Below are 20,224 nucleotides of genomic sequence, written 5' to 3'. Positions count from 1 at the left end.
CAAGTAATCAGTTTCAAATGTGGATGGTAATTGAGGATATCTGTATTGTCAAAACCCAAAGTGCAGCTATTTTCAGAATGAGTGACCAGGTACAGTAAATCTATCTGAAAAGCTTCTCAAATGTGGAGCATCTGGGTTTGTGTACTTTATCATTTTTTTTTCCTTTTTTGTCGTTAAGTTTTCTCCCTGGCGAAAGCAGAAGACTCTTTGAAGTGTTTTCACACCCACACATCATGTGAAGTAGATTAACTATTTACAGTGTAACTGAAACTGTTGTTATTTTGAGTAATCTACAGTTAGATTCACAATCTAAAGATTTCTTTTTCCATAAATGCCCAACTTTCATTTGCAAGTTCCAGAATTTTTTTCCAGTTGTTTTCTATTAATGCTAGCATCACATGGAATAGCAACATCAATGAACCAGACCTGCTTCTTTTCAATGACTGTTATATCAGGCGTGTTGTAAACCAAGTGTCTGTCTGGATTTTAAAGTCTCATAAGATCTTAACTTGCCTCATTTTCCAAAGCCTTCTCTACTTGATGTTCCCTGAAGTTTTTGTAAAATTTAAATTCAACTTCCAATAAAGTTTCCAATGAATAATTTTGGCAACTTGGTCATGACACTGCTTATAGATCAGCCACTGATCAAATGATCAATTGTTTCATTCTTTTCTCTATGAAGGCAACATTTCCTGTAGTTTGTTATATGCTGAATTTTCATGCAATTAGTTGGCAAATCTTGTTCTTGAGCCACTAAAATAAAGCCTTCCATTTCTTTTTTTTAACACCTCTGATCTTAACTAGCTCCAAGTGAATTTTTTATTGGCTTTCCATTCTATATCCTTAAAGTATTTCATTATGCATTGGCTTGTTCTTCCAATTTACAAATCAGTTTTAAATTGTTTCTTGTCTATCCACAGCCTTCAACATTGTTGAATTATTATGATGGTTTATAGAATAGTCAGGCAGTTGTTTGGACTGTATTTGGCATTTTTGTCCATCTGTCGAGTACTTCCCAACAACCTGGGACAGACTGATATTGTTGTCTGATGGTGTTAAAGGTACTGCTGCAGGATGTAAGCTGTTCCATGCAATGCTGTCTTTTGCAATTGACTAATGTTGATTTTTGTCAATACCAGTGGTATACAAAGCAATACTCCAGATGTTTTGGGATCGCACCAAATTGCCTGCTTGGTGCCTGCTTCTTTTTGCAGGTCTTTGTATTATTATTAATAATAATAATAATAATAATAATAATAATAATAATAATAATAATATTTCTTTACCTTTCTATACATTATATCCCGTAGGTTTGTTATTAAACAGACCAGATATTTTTTCACACATTCTGATAGATGTTAATTTTATCACCTATAAACAAATGAAATCCTGCCAATATAATGCATGCTTTCCTTAAGGTTAAATTAAATTTATTCCAATTTGTTTGTTTTGCTTTTTTCTGGCTGAGCATTCTTTTTGGAGTGTGGCCCCTGGCCATTCAAAGGCTAAGCACAGCCTTTGGCCTTAAGAAAACTGCACCCTTGGTCTGGATCCAAAGAAATACAATAGATCCCAGTTTCAGATTGACAAGTTGCTTTAAAGCAATTTTAATGTGACTTGGACTGTGCCATCCAAAGGAAGAAGAAAAACTCTTTGAATTTTGGTCTTTTCTTCTTATCTGTCATATTTTATTTCAGCAGCACTTCACCAGCTGTCATTCTCTTATATTTTGATCTGTTTTTCAAAATAATGATATAAATAATGATCCTACAAGATGCTGTTTTTTTATGTTGTGCACTGGATGCTACTAAGAAAGGGTTCTTATATGAGTTATGGATGCATTTTCAAAAGGATTTCAGTGGACCCAAATATAACTATCATAGCGTGGTAAATATGAGCCTAAGAAGTATTACCATTTATTACTCCAAACACATGAGATCAGATAAGGTTCTATAAATAGATAAGTTTATTCTCTATAGTTTTTGTCCAAGGGGATATATTCTCTTTCATGATGGAAGCTATTATTCAGTTTCACTTGTAAAAAAAAAAAAATCCAATTCCAAACTAAAAACTGTATACAGAACTCTCCACAGAATGATTATTTTTGTGATGCAAAAGTGAGCTGTTCTTTTAAATAAACAATGTCTTCAATGTTACACTACAGTTTAACTCCAATTGAATCTACAATGACCATTTTAAATACACAGATATTAGAATTCCTGCATGACATATTGTCAGCCATTCTGTTTCCTTTCTGCTTTATAAAATGTCTTCCTTTTACTTTATACAGAAATATATAAAGCCCATTGCAGACTTTTCATAAAAAATCAAACAACATTATTACTGATACCTGGTTTTTCCCTTTTTTCTTTGTTTATTTTCTTTACAATTCTGTATCACATTTAGCAATGGATTAATTTGAAATCTTGGAATTGTAAGCCATTATCAGACAAACTCCCAAAGAAGGCCTGATAATCAGTATCATAGATGGTGATTATTGCTTCGACACTCAGTTCTGCCTGTCCTGTAGAAAAATATAAATATCCTCACAATTCTGCAAAGTTCCTTTGGTTTCACTGGGTTAAGAACATAAAAAGAGCCCACTGGATTAAACCAGTAGCTACTAACCAAATATCTGCTCAAAGCGGGTATGAAATAAGGTCTATGTTACCTTTGAACATCATTATAATTGATAACATTGGTAACATCATTATAAGCGGCTGTGGATAACATTGTGTTCCATAAATCTACCAAATATCATTTATTGCCCATCATTCACTTTGTCTCAGATTCTAGAATTCTGAGAAAGGAAAAAAGCCCTTTTCATATACATTCTCTATACCATGCATAATCTTATATATTTATTATATTAACTTTTATTTGTCATTTTTTTAAACAAAATATTGCAACCTTTTCTTGTAAGGCAGATTTTCTGGTATCTTTTCTAGTCTCTACTTTTCTTCCTGAGGTAAAGTGACTACAACTAAGCCTGCTACATAAAAAGACTTTGCAAGGAAGGCAGTCTCCCACAGTGATAACAAATGCTGAAGGAAAATCACCCCATTACAAGCTAAATGTGGTATAAACATGGTTCCTGGTGTGTGTATCAAAATACTATGAGCTATCTTGTCATGATATTTTTAAAATCTGCATTTTTACCAAGCAATCAGTATTTCTGACAGGGAGACTTGAATTAAAAGGGCTTGACTTCTCTTGAATCTTATTTTTTTAAGGACAGATATTCTAAGAATTGATTGGGAGGCCCACTGATGTTATCATCATATCCAAACCTCGGCCATTTTGCTAGACCAGAAGATGAAGTTATTTGGGTCATACGTGGGCCAGAGGTGTCCTTTGAAAATGAATAGAATTATTAAAACTTTTGCTGAATGCAGGTATCCATCAGTATCCTTGAAGCAAATAAGGTCAACGAGGCAAGGAATAATTCACTGGGACATCCTAATTCAGCCCATGATAGAGCTATCAGTATACAGTGAATGATCTTTAGGCCAGTCTTTTTCAATGTGTTTCCTTCAGATGTGATGGGAGTATGTGCTGAGACTTTAGAAACAGAAGCTCCAATACTTCTGGAAGTGGTGAATTGGAGAAAAATGGTATAGGTGTTTGGTCTTCGTGGGAAATTAAGGCAAAATTGTTTCTGCCAGTTGTTCTATTTAACATTCTGTTCTTTCATCTTAGAAATAATTTTCCCTTATTATATTCCAGAATTGAGGCACTAGGATTACACAAGTTTGATCATGGAGATGTGATGAGCTAGAGATTGAAAATATAAATGATGTTGATCAGTATCCAGACCGGTTCAAACTCTGAGATTTAACATATTGTGAAACAGTCATACTCCTAAAAGATTTTGAGCTTGGAAGTACTACCTGATCCCATACTGGTTCTGGATTGTTAATAGTCATGATGGCGAGAATTATATTTGTACAGCTACATTTTGTTCTGCATAGTTTTGATTTATTACACCTAATTATATCCTGTTTAGACATCACAATGGCTGTCTATCCTCCTGAATAAATAATACATTTCTATTGATGCAAAAAGTAGCAATTAGGTTGCTAATTACTGCATGTTAGATCATATTTTACCAATTCTGAGGGGTGAGCATTGATAACTTATTTTCAAGATGAATTTAAGATGTAGATTTTGGTATCAAAATGCTGCAATTCCTACACTGAGAAATATGTAACAAAATGTGAATTTATATTAGGAAATCATAGAACTAGCCTACATAAGGGAATTGACAAGCTACACAATCATAAGTTAATCACATTTAGGAACGATCAGTTTCAGAAGAAGAAACATAACAATATATGTTTAATTGTTCAAATAAAACCAGCAACAGTAGGTAGTAATAAACTTTATTGTTGTTGACCAATATAATAAAGCCAATATTATTTTACATGATTACAGCAGAAATTAGTCTCTGAAACTCTGGGAAAAATTAGCTCATTCCAAACCATTTCCTGTTATAAAATGTATCCAAAGTATCACAGAGCATATTAGCTCAGTTTTGATAAGCGTTTAAATTGCAACTACATGTAAGTGTAAGAGTATTCTGCAATCCTATCCTTGTTTACTTGAAAATAAATCTTTCTGTGTTTAATAGAGCTTGCTCCTAGGAAGCAGAATGTTCAGGATTGCAGCTTAGGGCTGTTTGAATAAAACAAAAATTTCTGGCAGAACCATTTAATCCCAAACAGTTAACATCTGCTTGTCTGCAAACAGTTCTGGTTAGATTTCCCTCTTCCCGCCTCCCTGAACAAATCATACTATGTTAAATGACAAAAAAAAAAAAAAAAGATGTACCAAAAACATTTAAAGTGTTGCTTGTGAACAATTCTGCTGCTCACATATGTTCAGCAGACTCCAGCAGTGGGTGTGTTTTTCTCCTTTTTGCTTCTTCATTTTACAAAATGTGATAGGCCAGAGGTCTGCAACCTTTTGGGCACCAGGGACTGGTTCCATGGAGAGAGGTTTTTCTGCAGACTGGAGGGTGTGTGGTTTTGTGTGCTGCCTGCATCCCACGGATGGGGCTTTACTTGTTTGTGCGGACTGGTTGCTGGCATGCCGCAGCCTGGTACTGGTCCATGAACCGGAGGTTAGGAACCCCTGTGATAGGCCACCATATCCACTTTTACTTTGTAATTTGTCAGTGAAGACTCCTATCAAAACATTTTTACAGGAAACCTTAAATGGCGATAAATTGTGTCAAACAGCGTTCTATTTTTTTTCATACTTATTTCTCTTCCATTTTGTTATCTCTAAAGTCTGCTGTTACAATTGTATTCTAACAATTCAGAATATGGAAAGTGCTTAATTTGATTCAAGAAACTGTTTGTTTCATTCTTGAACCCTTGTTATTTGATTGCCCTAGCTTGCAAACAAAGACTTAATTAATGAGAAATTGCTACTGCATTTTGAAATGATAAATCAGATCTACCTTTCCCAAAATTAGGACGAAAATCTTTCTTGGATTAAAAAAAAAGCATACTAGTCTGATCTGGAATAAAAGAAAACTGTCAAAGAATTAAATGACATAAGAGAAGCACATACAGTATAAGATTTTCAAAAGTCTTTTATATTTTAAATAAATAGATAAAGTAAGTTCTGAGGGAAGAGACACTTTCTTCTGCTATCCAAAAGGGCTTATGCATGGTGATATATCACTTTCTTATTTAATGAAATAGAATTGATCATCTACTTAATCTTAGTGTAATCTAATAAAATGCCAGATTTGGATCAGTTCAGGTGAAGCTTCCCATAAAAGGTTCAAGAATAGGAAAAGGGGGAAAAAAGTCTTCTAAATTCAGAGTTCATTTTTCAAATAAACTTTTCATTTTGTGGAAATGTTTGAAAATCAGCTGTGCCAAAAACAAAGGCAAGTGCTGAGTTTGCATTTTCTACCCATTATTTTATACTATAGATTTGTCATCAACAGAAGAGAATATATGTAGCTCAGGGTTAAACCCTGCGGTCCTTTGTGCTCTCTGAGCTTGGTGGTTTTCTTGCAGATGTTTCATTGTCAAACTAGGTATCATCAGTATAGTTTCATATGCAAAATAATAGTTTATATGTAGGTTATGTCTGTGAGAATACTGTATATATACAACTTTGCTGTATATTGTACCAAAAAAAGGAAATAAGGTTTCCTGCAAATAAAAATTGAAAATATTTTGCATTTAGTGAAAATGTTTTCATTTAATTTTCAGTTATGTAAAAACAAATTAATATGTTTTAATATACTGGGGTAGAATGTAGGAAATGGAATGTCTCTCAAGAGAGGCTTTCTAATTTTTTTTCCTTTGGGGCACCAAATAAAGATTCTTTAGTCTCCAAATATTTTAGCTTGTTACTTTTTACAATATTGGCACTTTTTAAATCTTTGAATTTTGTCTACCTGAAAGGACAGGAAATATCATTTTAGCTGTGCCTGCTCAAATCCTCCTTAGATATCCAAAATATCCTTAGATAACTAGAGACTTTCCCCATGCCTTTGTCAACTAATTTTGAACAGGGTTTAATTATTCTTGCCTCATTAAATATTTTATTATTTTCACATTTTTAATTTTAAAATTTTAACTCCAACATTTTAATATTTATATACTGTTTCTATATTTTGATGTTTTATTATACACCACCCACAGTCCTTTGAGGGAGATGGGCAGTTCAGAAATGTGAAATATAAATAAATAAAAATTTACTCTGGTAACTAATAAATTGAATTAATTAATATTGCTTTGAGTGAAAAAAAATGGCATGGACAGCATTCCATTTATAAGATAATATAGAACAGTATGCACTATATTTTAATACAGTATAATCTAAATTGGCCTTTTCTGTGTTATGATATGCAGGAAAATATAAAAAGAATTCTTTATAAGAATTATCTAGATCTCTATAGAACCAGTCACAGTAAGGAGTAAGGGGAGTAAGTGATGAATGAAAACCTATGATTAGGTGCTTACATCCAGGTTTATGACATTGCATTTTTCATAACTGTAGTTGGTAATAGTTGCTTGGGTCTTATTGATTGACAAGAAAGTTTAAATAGTAATCCAATTTAATCAGTATGGTTTAATTCAGTTCAGGATTCTGGACTGGGTTATGTATCTTTGCTTTACATTTTTCCTACCATAAACTACAAGACAGGAGTATCTGGGACATTACATAAGATGACATAGAAGGCAACAGTAAGAAAACTAGAAAAATGTTGTTCCTTCTCTATTATTTCTGCAGATTCAGTGGTGGGATTCAGCCAGTTCGCACCACTTTGGCAGAGCTGGTAGCTAATTTTTTGTTGCCCAGGCCCAAATGAACTTCCGGAAGCAGCATCCACACAGAACTGGTTGTTCACATATTTGAATCCCACCACTGAGCAGATTGCATTCCACCAATAAAAAGATCCCTATTCAGCATCCCTTCTTTATAAGCCAAGCCATCGTTCCACAAAACTTGTACAAAATTTCAAATGTGTCTGCTAGGATAAATTTGGAAGAGGGGATTTTCCTTTCATTTCCACTGAATGGAAAGAAGCATAGGCTAAACTAATTTATCAATTATTTGCCTACCTCTATGGGGGAAAGCTGAGTTGGAGGGACACCTTGTTCTCAATTGTCAAAGAAAGCTGCAATGTCCACAAGACGTAGGAGATGCTGGCCATCATTAAATCTGCAAAGGAAACCTAGTACCCTGTGTGTTAATTACAGTAATTCAAGATGTTTCTGGAATATAATCACTTCTTTTTCTTTCAGCCATTAATTGATTCAAGTTTCTGTTACAAGGCCTTAAACTGTGTTGCAGTCTTCTAGGGGGAAAAAAGGCTAATGCTGCTGTCTGCATTTCCTAGCATATGTTTGTGATTGCAAAACATGAAGCCTGCCTGTTTCTCTTTTCTCTGTTGCGTTAGTTGTCCCTATATTAATAGAAATATGCTGCAAAGCTGCAAACACGACTATAGTGACATTTCCTGTCAAGAGCAATATAAGACATTTCAGCCAACCATTTGGCTCTTCATTCATGGGACTCTCTGGGTTGAGACTTGAAGATAATGAAGTTCAGATGTTATGGTGTCTCAAAGAAAGAGAGAATCGGTCTGATGGCACCAATGTGATCAGAGCATACAGTATATCTAATGTAGGAGCTGGAGATAAGAGACTCTCAAGAGAGAACTTTTTAGTTCCTCTCTGGAGGAAATAAGGCTTGGTATCTATGGATCTCCATACATTAGGAGTTATCTCAAGAAAATTCACAATACTCTGTAAAACCTACATAGTGCTTTGAATATGTATTGTATACATATGTATTGTATTTGTGGAATACAAAATAACACAACTGACTTACAGAATAACAGTATAACAGAGTTATAAGGGACCTTGGAGGTCTTCTAGTCCAACCCCCTGCTCAAGCATTATTTCAGATAAACGGTTGTCCAATCATTTCTTAAAGCTCTTCCTGGTAAACCTCTTTCTTGTTATATTCCAGATTCCAGTGTGTAATTCATTTGTTCATAATGAATGCATTTGTGCATACACAATGTGTGCATGACTCTTGCTTATGCATTAGTCCAAAAGCAATCATTGCTATACTGGATCATTTTATATAGTAATAGACCTTCCCCAAACATCCTGATTGTCAGGCAATGTACTTGCATAATTACAGGATTTTTTTTTTAATAGGCGTTATTTCTTGAGTAGTCTATTAGGTGAAGCGTGGCATCAGGAGATTTCTTCTTTATATAGCATGTACACAAAGGGCCTTGATCCATATTACCTTTGAATGTCTTTGATTGAAGTCCTTAGGGCTGACGCATAAATGACTTTTTAACAGGGTAGAATTCTCATGTGATGAGCTTTATCGTCTAATTATGCCTGTTTGTACAAAATAGTCCCCAAATGGGAAAAAAATCAAAAGTTAACAGCTGAAAATCTAGCTTCCAGCTATTTTCTCTAACACATTATTTAATTTTTCTTATTGGAAACCATTTCAGATAGGGATGCACAAATCACTTGAAATCCAGCTGATTATTATATACCTTCTGAAAAATATTCATTTGTTATTGTTCAAAACTTTCACTAATATAGAATGTTTTGCGCACATGGGTTCTTAATATATGGAGCTTTGCGTATAATTTTCTGAATTCAAGTTGCATGGATAATATCTTCTGTAATGCATATACAGGTAGTCCTTGACTTACAATAGTTCATTTAGTGACCTCTCAAAGTAACAACGGCATTGAAAAAAGTGATTTGTGACAATTTTTTCCACTTACAATCATTGCAGCTGCTTGGAAACTGACTAGTATCCTGGGATCATGTGATCACCTTTTGTGACATTCTGACAAGCAAAGTCAATGGGGAAGCAAGATTTACTTAACAACCATATTACTAACTTAACAACTGCAGAGAATCGCTTAATAACCGTGGCAAGAAAAATTGTAAAATGGGGTAAAATTCACTTAGCAAAATTCACTTAGCAACAGAAACTTTGGGCTCAATTGTGGTCATAAGTCAAGGACTACCTGTATACATTTCTTCTTTTTCTTCTTCTTGTGCCCTAGCCGTGAAGAAGAATGAATACTCTATTCATTATTGCCTCATAAATCACATATTTCTTTAATATCCTTAACTCTATTCAGATGCCTCATAAAAGTGTCCTGAACCAACTTTAGAGTAAATATGTTGTTGCTGCCATGGCTTTTAAGTTTCTATGAGTAATTTTATGTCAGCATGGACAGTATTATGATACTAGTATAAAGATTTCTTTTTCATTAAAACCAATGCAGTCACAAAATGTCTTAGGTCAATCTTACATGGAAAGAGATTTAGGCTTAGTTTTTGGTGGCCTCTTCAGGTTTCTAAACTTTTCTATGGGTCTCAGACCAGTCATGTGGTGGTTTGGACTGAAAAAAGTGACTCGCCTGTAGTCCTTCAGTGAGACTGATAGAAAAGTTCAGGAACCAGAAGAGGCGACCAAAAACCAAACCTAACAATATAATGGTTACATCATTATATATCACATTATACTGAAATTTATACCAAATTGGCAAATTATTATAGGCTGGTTTTAATGCAAACCTTATCCCTTTTCTTGATAATGCTTAGATGGTCATTTTAATGCACATTGATATATAAGAAAAAAAGAAAATGTGGGCAAAATGGAATTTCACTAATTTCCCATATACATAGCATTGCAGTTAGACTAAAAGTTCATAGAAGCTTATAAATAGATTGATGTCTTTTCTGACCTGGTATCTCTATTATAATAGTTTATGGGGAAATTGTGGATCAATATTGCGATAGTGATATGAACTGTACCATGCCAGGTGCAAATGAAAAGAGTTGTTATTTCTCTGCACGTCATCCAGGGCTGTAGGAAAAGTCTAGATTTCTGCCTGAAAAATTATTAGAAGAGGCAAGAGGCTAATTTATAGAGAAGAATAGATTTTCGTGTCATGTAATTATGAAAAGAAGAATTTAGACTTATCAGCAAGACAAGTAAATGCAGGATGAAATCTATGGAGCATGCTGTCTAGAGAGATAAGAGTAGCTTGAAAGAAGAAATTGGAATAACCCTACATTATTTACAGTGAAATTGTGTTTGAGAATTCACAGCACTATAGGATAGAATTCCATAGTGACCGGCTGGGCTTCCTCAGCTATCTATTTCATGATGCAAAATTAAGGAAAAGAGAGAACGGCAGAAACATGCACCAACACTTTCTTTCTTTTCCAGCACAAATTGAAGTGATACCATGCAAAATTTGTGGTGACAAATCGTCTGGAATACACTATGGGGTCATCACCTGTGAAGGCTGCAAGGTATGTAATGTTTATGTGTCTGTGTTATCACTGCATTCTGTGGCAGCTTCCATCATATTTGGATTAAACGAGAGTCGTTTCAACAAGGATTTTCAAAATGGTGCAAAAATGTCAGCCATTCTCCCTTATCTCAGGACTATACATGTGATTTTTTCCAAAATGTTTGAGGGCATGTACAAGTAGCACAAAAAGAACATGTTCTCTGTAAATATAAAACAGCTTCTCAACAAATATAAATGCACACGTCTCTTTAGCTCAAGTCTTGCTTCTAGCTCCTATTTCAAATTGTGAGAAAAAAACTATGACATTTGAATGAAAAAGACTTGAGTTCCCCTCTGTTTGGCTTAGTCAGGGGAAATAAAAACTGCCAGTACAGCAGGATATTTCAGTTTGCCATACCAGATTGCTGGGTGGGGGGGGAGCAAATGTTTTGAATAAAATTGGAGCAGAAACATCTATTTAAGAAGGCATTGCATAGTCCAGCGATGGCAAACCTTTTAGAGACCGAGTGCCCAAAAACTGGCCCCGCCCCTGCCCCATCCCTGCCCCACCCCCTGCCCCGCCCCCACCCTCACTCCACCCCAGCCTGCCTGCCCGCAGGGCCACTCACTGCCCCCAGTCACTGCCACATATCGCCCAGGCAGCCCAGCAGCGCCACAGGAGCCACGCCCTCTGCCCACGCCCCGCAGCATCAACTGTGCATGTTGGAGCAGTGAGGGCAGAGTCTTGTATATCTGCCTGGCTGCCATGTTCTTGGCTGCACTGCTCCGCATGGGCCATGCTCAGGGGTGACTCTCCTCCAGGGAGGCTGCTGGTGAGGGGGTCACAGGTGGAGGCAAGGCTGGGGCAATGACATGTGTGCCCACAGAGAGGGCTCCGAGTGCTGCCTCTGGCACCCATGCCATAGGTTCGCCACCACTGGCATAGTCTATACTATTGAACAGAGTTTCCTCCCAAGTAAGCATATGTAAGATTGCAAAATTTTAGCAACTCATATTATTCAACTCTGAATAATAAGAGTTAAGATTTGAACAGTACTTCACAAAGTTTTAAAAAACCATCCCCTCGTTCATAATCTCCTTATTCATAATGTTTGTTCCTTTCTTCTTTTTTCTAAGGATATCAAGTTTTCCAGAAACTCTGAAGATATGGCTAATAAAAGTATTCCTTTTATTTACAATAGTAGCTTCATCGTTTTTATAGATTGTATAACTGAGCACTGCCAGTCAAGAGATTTTGGAGATAACTCTTGAGTTAAACTGGTTACTCTACATTAGTGTTTCTCAACTTTGCTGTGTGGATTTCAACTCCATGCTGGCTGGGGAATTCTGGGAGTTGAAGTCCACACCTCTTAACCTATAGCTGAAAAACCCTTTTCTATTAATTTCTCACTTTTGTATCCTGACAATCCTTCCAAAATCTTTGGAACTTCTGGGGGAAAGTGTGTGTATAAAATTATCCTAATTTAACCTTTGCAACAACTGTGAGAGAAACATTAAGTTGAGAATGCAGGCAGACTAGCATTATTCAGAGTATCGTAGCTAAATAGGGACTTGTGTTCGAGCACTAAGGCTGACATTCATTATTATCCCAACTTTATCTGTACCTGGCAAAATTTCAAAAATTATACCACATCCAGACACTATTTTAATTGCAAGGATGGTTCTGAGATGCTGCCTTAAATACAGAGATCTAGCTGTCTTTCTTTTTCTCCTCACTAGGGATTCTTCAGGAGGAGTCAGCAAAACAATGCTTCATATTCCTGCCCAAGGCAGAGAAACTGTTTAATTGACAGAACCAACAGAAATCGCTGCCAACACTGCCGACTGCAGAAGTGTCTTGCCCTGGGAATGTCTCGAGATGGTAAAGCCCTGGCTTTCTGATTCACAGATCAGTCTTTGGAACTGTTCTTCCTTGCAGTCTGTTTTCCCTTTCCCAAAGTAAAGGCATCTTTCTGTTCGGGGAAATGGATCCCTGCTGTTCCCCAAAGAAGGCTTTGTAACTAGAGGGGTTATGATGTCAAACAGAGAGTAAAATTAATCCAAGTACAAGATGTCACAATGGAAATTTGGAACAGAATTGCTGATAAGCATTAAGCTAAATTTCTCAACAACTGTAATGGGATTTGCCAGACCTTGGTTTAAGTAGACTTTAGAATGCAGCATTTGCTATTTAACAGGTCCCTTCCCATGCCCCCCTCATTTGTCTATTAAACTGAGGGAATGCTTTAATCTCAAAACACAAACATTGCTCACAGCAGGCCCCAGAGCAGCCTATTATGATGAAAGCTTTATTTTATTTATTTTATTATTTATTTTTATCTATTATTTAGAGTCCACAAAGTCCCTATGTGACCGAAATGGGCAGCTTAAACTTTCCATAGATAGAAAGATAGATAGATAGATAGATAGATAGATAGATAGATAGATAGATAGATAGAGATGGATGGATGGATGGATGGATGGATGGATGGATGGATGGATGGATGGATGGAAGGCCACTGAGTCAAAAAAAGCTCAAGGTAGCCTACAGAATTGAAATTACTGTAAGGAAATACGGCTAGAAACAAAATACTAGTGCATTGAGTAAATGTACAAAAAAGAAAATTTCAGCCACCAATTATAACCATTATAATTGATAACGTGAGCAAATTATTGTATTGTCTGTGCATGTTTTAGGGACAATTGCTGGAAATATTATTGGGGAGATGGGCGGCATATAAATTTAATGAATAAATACAAATATTTGTTTGTTTGCTTCTGGTTTTTATGAAGCAAAGGAGAAAGAAATATTACTAACTGGGAGACAGAGCATTTAGCAACTGGTAAATTTAAAGAGGAGAAAGCAAGCCTGGATTGGTTGCATTTTCTGCTCTTGGCTATTCACTAGCACAGGCTGAGCAACAAGTGGCTGAAAGTGCTGTCAATCAGAAGCATTTTTCAGAACTCCTCTACCCTGATTGGTAAATCATAATCAACTTGGACATTATGGAAGGAAGCAAAAGCAACTTTATGTGAGACCGCCTTGAAGAACATGCAAAGGTGCAGCTGTTCCACAATGCAGTAGTGCCAGCAATAACGGACATATGCCCAGGCAACTCCTCTTTTTTACAGGCTGCCCTCGTTGCCAGAAAGATTGTGGCTGCTTGAATAGTGGTCAACACAAATATGTTTGTGTTGACCTTTGAGTCAATCCATGCAATTTTCTTAACAAGATTTTTGCAAGTGGTTTGCCATTGCCTTCTTCTTTTTAGAAGTGAGAGAGAGAGAGACTAGCCTAAGGTCACCCAGTTGGTTTGATGCCTAAGTCAGAACTAGAACTCAGTATCCCCACCTAGTGCCTTAGCCACAGACCAAACTGGCTGCTTGTCTTCCAGCCTGTCTATTCAGACAGAATCAACACGCTCCTGGTCCATCCATTAACCATCTCATGGAATCATGAAAGTGTGCTTTTTCTGTCATTTGGAACAGCGTTCCCACAGAGATTTGAACAGTCCCAGGCTTGATCTTCTTCAGACAAGCCTTAAAGACTCAGCTATTCCCCTAGGCCTTGGACTAGAGTGAAAGGAGAACTACTTTGTGAAGCTGGATGCACAAGGCAGATAGTGGATTGTTTATTCCTGGTTAACCATTGTTTTTTCATTGATTAATTGTTTCCATGATTTGATTTTACTGTTGTTCACCAGGGTCAGTCTTACAAATATGGAGGAAGAAGAAAGATACTGAATTATGTTCCAATATAGCTGAAAACGAAATGATATGAAAATTGGTGTGGTTAAATGCACATTGTAAAAGCAACTTAGGTGAACTTACCAGTTTGTTTGGGGCTTTTGTTTTTTTAAGGAGACAGGGGACTAAACTGGAATGCAATGCATAAGGACAGGAGAGTCTACTACAGTTAATATATTTTGCCTTGAAAATGAATGCAATTTCTTGAATATTTTAAATAACCCTTTAGGAAGGATGAAGCCTAATATTGAGTAATGTTAATATACAAGAAGCTGCATTTATTTTTTTATAGAAATTATGTTACGTTAAAGGTTAGCTCCATTATGTTCTTAAGGGTTTCAACGCAGTAAATATCGAAAATTCTTGAGGGATGTGTCCTTGCTGTGTTCCATTTTTTTCACAAGTCTAAAAACATTTTTTCCTGCATATTTTATTCTTTTATTTTTCATTAAAAAGACCAAATCTCTTACCCTGCAATACTTTCTTCATAATGGCAGTGGGTCAAAGAGTATTCCCCCAAAAAAGGACACGTACCTATGCACATTTTGGACAACCATGACCTGGATGATTTCCATAGACGACAGGTGCCTACCCAATATCATGTCACTTTTTTGGCCAAATATTACCTCAATCTAGAAAGAAATGTCTATTCATACAGGTGGCTTTTATAGTGTCCATTGTGGAGCTGAAGTGATGCTGCCAGATGTTTTTGGATTGCAGATCAAATAAATCCCAGGCCAGATAGCTAAAGGTTTGGGTTGATAGAAGTTTCAGTCCAGCAATTTCTATAGGGCTACATTTTCCCTGGTCAACAGCAGAGCGTGCATTTGTGTGTGTGTATGTGTGTGTGTGTGTGTGTGTGTGCATGTGAGACAGAGAGAGAGAGAGAACAAAGGGGGTCAGAATAATGAAAGCAACATTGAGGCACACAACATGAGCTCTGCCTCTTTGGAATGCGGTCATGATGTCACTCACATGTCGGAAGGCAGAAGAGCTTGCAATGCTTGACCCTGCTTTCATCATTCTGACAAAAACAGCAAGGATTCCTGCATGGTGCTGTCCCCAGCTCTGTACCAACCTATTGAAAAAAACGGCTAATGAAGATGACAATATTGCTTTGCGTTATGACTGGCAATTTTTGTCCCTTTTCTCGTCAGAAGAAATGAACCCTTTTATTACTTTAAAGTTATATGTGACAAATCTTTTCTGGGATGTAACTTACAAATTGTGCTTCTTTAGAGGAAGTGTGATTCCTGTAGAGTGTTTCCCTTAGTCTGTTATTTCCCTTCATTGTAATCTGTATAACATTCTCCCCCAAAAAGTGTGTGTGAAGATAATAGCCCCGTTGACAGATTGTGATAATAGGGAGTTGGGGTTTGTTACCTTCCAAGAGTACTAATCCTATTAGCGCACAGATAAAAGGTTTGGAGAAAATTAATAAATCACACAGGATACAAATCTGAAAACAATATTTTTAGAGCCCTGGTTTGCTGCACAGTGAACATGGGGAGATGAAAAAGCAGTTGCGAGGCTGCTCATTATGCACAGCAGGATGGTGGTTGCCTGGCACTCTAGGAAGAATATTCTCTTGATTTCAATCGAACTTTGGCTAGGGTGAGCAATTGGAGTGAGTGAGCCTGGGAGACTAGACCCTACAGCTCCCTTGTCAGGAAAAGGCAACCAGCAAAAGAGTATACATAAAAGGACAAAAGGTTGTCACTTTGAGTGACAATATCCTATGGTCACTGTCAGACTCTATGTGTTTTTAAAAGAAAATAATTAAAATATTCTTCATTTCCTTCAGAAATCTCAAGTTCAGTTAAAAAGAATGCTTAACTCAAAGGACATCCTTTCGGCTTTTAAATAATTTGGAATTATTTAAATTCCAAATTTGCAGAGGACTATATCGCATCATTTTCTTCCACTCTATTAGTGAAAGCCTATGAGTTAAAAATTAAAATACTCTCTCTTTACAATGACCAACATTAACTGTTATTCCAAACAATATAAAACAATGAACAAGCTGGTTTATTTTTTAAAAAAATCATCATTATTTTATAGTAAACCGTTTTTTTAATGAATGTATATCTCAACTACCAAAAAGATTTTTAGAAGAATCAGACAGGGCAGACTATTCTGACTGAAATTTACAGGACATTGAAGAAGAAATCAACTGTAAAATAATCCTGATAAACTCGATAAGTGAATCTATGACAATAATGAGTATGGAGGGTCATCTGTTAAATACAAATATCCATTAAATCCAAATTACATAATTTGCATCCATTTACATCCGTAATTATGTAATTGACATAAATGGCATATGCAGTAAAATTTCAATTTACTGTAATGGAAAGACCATTAATTTAACTAACAAACTATTTATTAAATGGAATGAAGTTAAAGCTAAACATTTCTTGTTGTATCTGGAGTCTTTACTTTAGGTCAGCGGTTCTCAACCTGTGGGTCGTGACCCTTTTGGGGGTCGCACGAGCTTTTCATAGGGGTCGCCTAAGACCATCGGAAAACACATATTTCCAATGGTCTTAGGCAGGGCTTGTCAACCGCCTTCTCTCCCTCCCCCCCTCCACTCCACCTCACTTGTTTGTGGAAAATATGCTGCTTGGCAGCAGTGTACACGAACTCTACCAAACCTCTACAGTTGATCCGCACTTTTGCAGAGCAGCCAAGAAGCAGGTCAGCTGTAGCAGCTCCCCTTGGCTCCTGCCCAGCAAACTTGCTTGAGCTTTGCTAGAAAACATGCCGCTTGCTAATTTAGCAGAAGCGTGAATCAGCTGTAGCCTCGCGCTGATCCTGGGGCTTCTGCTAACTTAGCAAGCGACATGTTTTCTGGTGAAGCTGAGCAAGTGAGCTGGGCGGAGCTCTGCCTCTGGAAGCCTATCCCCCTCCCCCTTGTCCCTTCCTGGGCACAGAGGGGGAGAGGAAGGAAGAGACGAAGAGGGAGGGAAGTAAGGGACAATAAGTGAGGGAAGGAAGGAAGGAAGGGACAAAGAGGGAAGGAAGGAAGGGACAAAGAGGGAAGGAAGGAAGGAAGGAAGGAAGGAAGGAAGGAAGGAAGGAAGGAAGGAAGGAAGGGGAGGGGAAGGAAAGAAAGGAAAGAAGGAAGGGACAATGGGAAAGAGGAAGGGAAGGAGGAAGAGACTAAGGGAGGTGAAGGAAAGGAAGGAAAGAAGGAAGGAAAGGACAATGGGAAAGAGGAAGGGAAGGAGGAAGAGACTAAGGGAGGTGAAGGAAAGGAAGGAAAGAAGGAAGGAAGGGACAATGGGAGAGAGGGAGGGAAGGAGGAAGAGACTAAGGTGAAGGAAAGGAAGGAAAGAAGGAAGGGACAATGGGAAAGAGGGAGGGAAGGAGGAAGACTAAGAGGGAGGTGAAGGAAAGGAAGGAAAGAAGGAAGGAAGGAAGGGATAAGGGGAGAGATGGGAGGGAAGAAAGGCAGGCACCCACCCCAGTCCCATCCCAGAGACCCATAGATTCCACCCCACAGGCACTCTGCAACCTGAGTGATCAGCTGGCCATGCCCCCTGGCCACTGATCACTTGACCTTGGGACAGTGTGAATGTCATAAGTATGAATCAGTTGTCAAGCATCCGAATGTAAATCACATGACCCTGGGGATGCTGCAACAATCATAAGTGTGAAAAATGATCATAATTCGCTTTTTCAGTGCTGTTGTAACTTCAAACAGTCACTAAGCGAATTGTTGTAAGTCGAGGACTACCTATACTTTCCCATTTTTTCCCTCTCTTTTTTTGGTCAAGTTTTTGATACCCCCCCCCCCGGCCAGCTGGTTGGGGATTGGGGGTCACCACAACATGAGGAACTGTATTAAAGGGTCGCGGCATTAGGAAGGTTGAGAACCACTGCTTTAGGTCCATTACTTTCTAGTAGATTAATCTCATGTTTACTGGTCTTAAGGTAAAGTTGCTGAGATTTCCAAGGGAATGATGCAGAAACAGCTTGATTCTTACTTTAACAAGTATATATAAGCAAAGCTTTTCTCACCATGAAGTTAAACAGGTGGAAACAAAACTGAATTGCTTGAACTATTATATGAACAAATTTTTTCTCCCATTAAAAATGGATAAGTTCACAGTTGCTCAATATTAATTCTCTTTGAGTTCCTGTACAGGTTATTTCAGCCTCTGCACAGTAAGGATCAAATATATACATCTATATTTCTCTGTTGGTCTAATTGAGACAAAATAAGAGATTTTTATGCAAAGATTTTCAAGAAGATTGCATACTGAAAGCAATCTCCCAGATGCCATGGTGCTTCTTATACTGAATGAATGAATGAATGAATGAATGAATGAATGAATAGTTCCAGTGATGGACATCTTATACCATATAAAAAAATCTCTCAACAAATGTGGTTTCTTAAACTCCTTCGCTGCCTTGTATGTGGTATAAATCCATTTAATTGTGCTTTATCTAATAACCATTATTAAATCACAAACTGGCATAGCCTTTAAAGATTAATGATCTCTAATCAGTTTGAAGCACTTAGTACCCTGCACCTGGTCAAAGTGATATTTTAAAAATAAGAATACCAATGTATTTTTGAAATTGTTCTTGTTTCAGCTGTAAAGTTTGGAAGAATGTCCAAGAAGCAGAGGGACAGCCTCTATGCTGAGGTACAGAAGCATCAGCAGCGGCTGCAGGAGCAGCGCCAGCAACAGAGCGGCGAGGCTGAAGCCTTGGCCCGAGTCTACAGCAGTAGCATCAGCAATGGCTTAAGCAACCTGAACAATGAAACAGATGGCACTTATTCAAATGGGCACGTCATTGACTTGCCGAAGTCAGAGGGTTATTACAGTGTGGATTCTGCTCAGCCTTCCCCAGATCAGTCTGGCTTAGACATGACCGGAATCAAACAGATCAAGCAAGAACCTATTTATGACCTCACTTCTGTACCAAACTTGTTTACCTATAGCTTCTGCAACAATGGACAATTAGCTCCAGGGATAACCATGGCAGAAATAGGTAAGACAATCTTGTCTTTGGTGGTCAGTGTAATTTTCACAATGGTTGTGTGTCCATCTCTCAAGCTGCAAGGTTGCATTTGAAACGGGTTGATCCTGTCTGACTAGATTTGTTGTAGAGTCAGTTTACGGAATTCTAAAATGTTTACATTACTTAAATGGAGCAATTCATGATCTGTTTATGAAGCTGAATGCCACAGTCAGTGATAAATCCATCAAATGATAATTACTAAATAGAGAGTTTCTATCAAAAGAGCTCATTATCATGAGGGTTTAATGATCTTTTCGACAACTATACACATTCTTGTCAACAAATCGCTCTGAAAGTGGATCATTAATAGGACTGGCATGAAAATTAATTATAATGCAGAACTTTGTGGTCTTGCATTGAAGACTCAAGATTTACATCCGCATTTGGCATAAATCACTTCACACTCTCCCTGTTAATTCATTGGAGAATTTTATTTCAACTGTTAGGCATAATTTCTTCAGTTATGACTCTGATAATTGGCAGTGTAACCTCATTGTTAGGTGTCTTGTATAGGGAGGAAGGAGATGTCTTTATGATGACCAATATTTTCTATTCACAGTTATGTTAAAATACATAATTAGTTTTCAACCAATGATTGTTATATTTGTTATAACAATAATT

At 37.1% G+C, this 20,224-nt stretch overlaps 1 protein-coding gene across 2 annotated transcripts in view; it reads left to right on the top strand.

Moving 5' to 3' along the window:
* The window catches only part of RORB (RAR related orphan receptor B), a 150,927-nt gene that overhangs the window by 96,191 nt on the left and 34,512 nt on the right, over positions 1-20,224 (top strand). For both annotated transcript variants that reach the window (XM_039361529.1, XM_039361521.1), the window contains exons 2-4: positions 10,756-10,841; positions 12,563-12,704; positions 19,172-19,573. In XM_039361529.1, the coding sequence (XP_039217463.1) occupies positions 10,756-10,841; positions 12,563-12,704; positions 19,172-19,573 (630 nt within the window). The remainder of the gene's footprint in view (positions 1-10,755; positions 10,842-12,562; positions 12,705-19,171; positions 19,574-20,224) is intronic.

This window comes from Crotalus tigris, unplaced genomic scaffold (genome assembly GCF_016545835.1).
Source record: "Crotalus tigris isolate CLP2741 ecotype Arizona unplaced genomic scaffold, ASM1654583v1 scf7180000017585.4430047, whole genome shotgun sequence".
Taxonomy (NCBI): domain Eukaryota; kingdom Metazoa; phylum Chordata; class Lepidosauria; order Squamata; family Viperidae; genus Crotalus; species Crotalus tigris.
The sequence above is the reverse complement of the archived record's forward strand: the minus strand, read 5'-3'. Positions and strand labels throughout refer to the sequence as shown.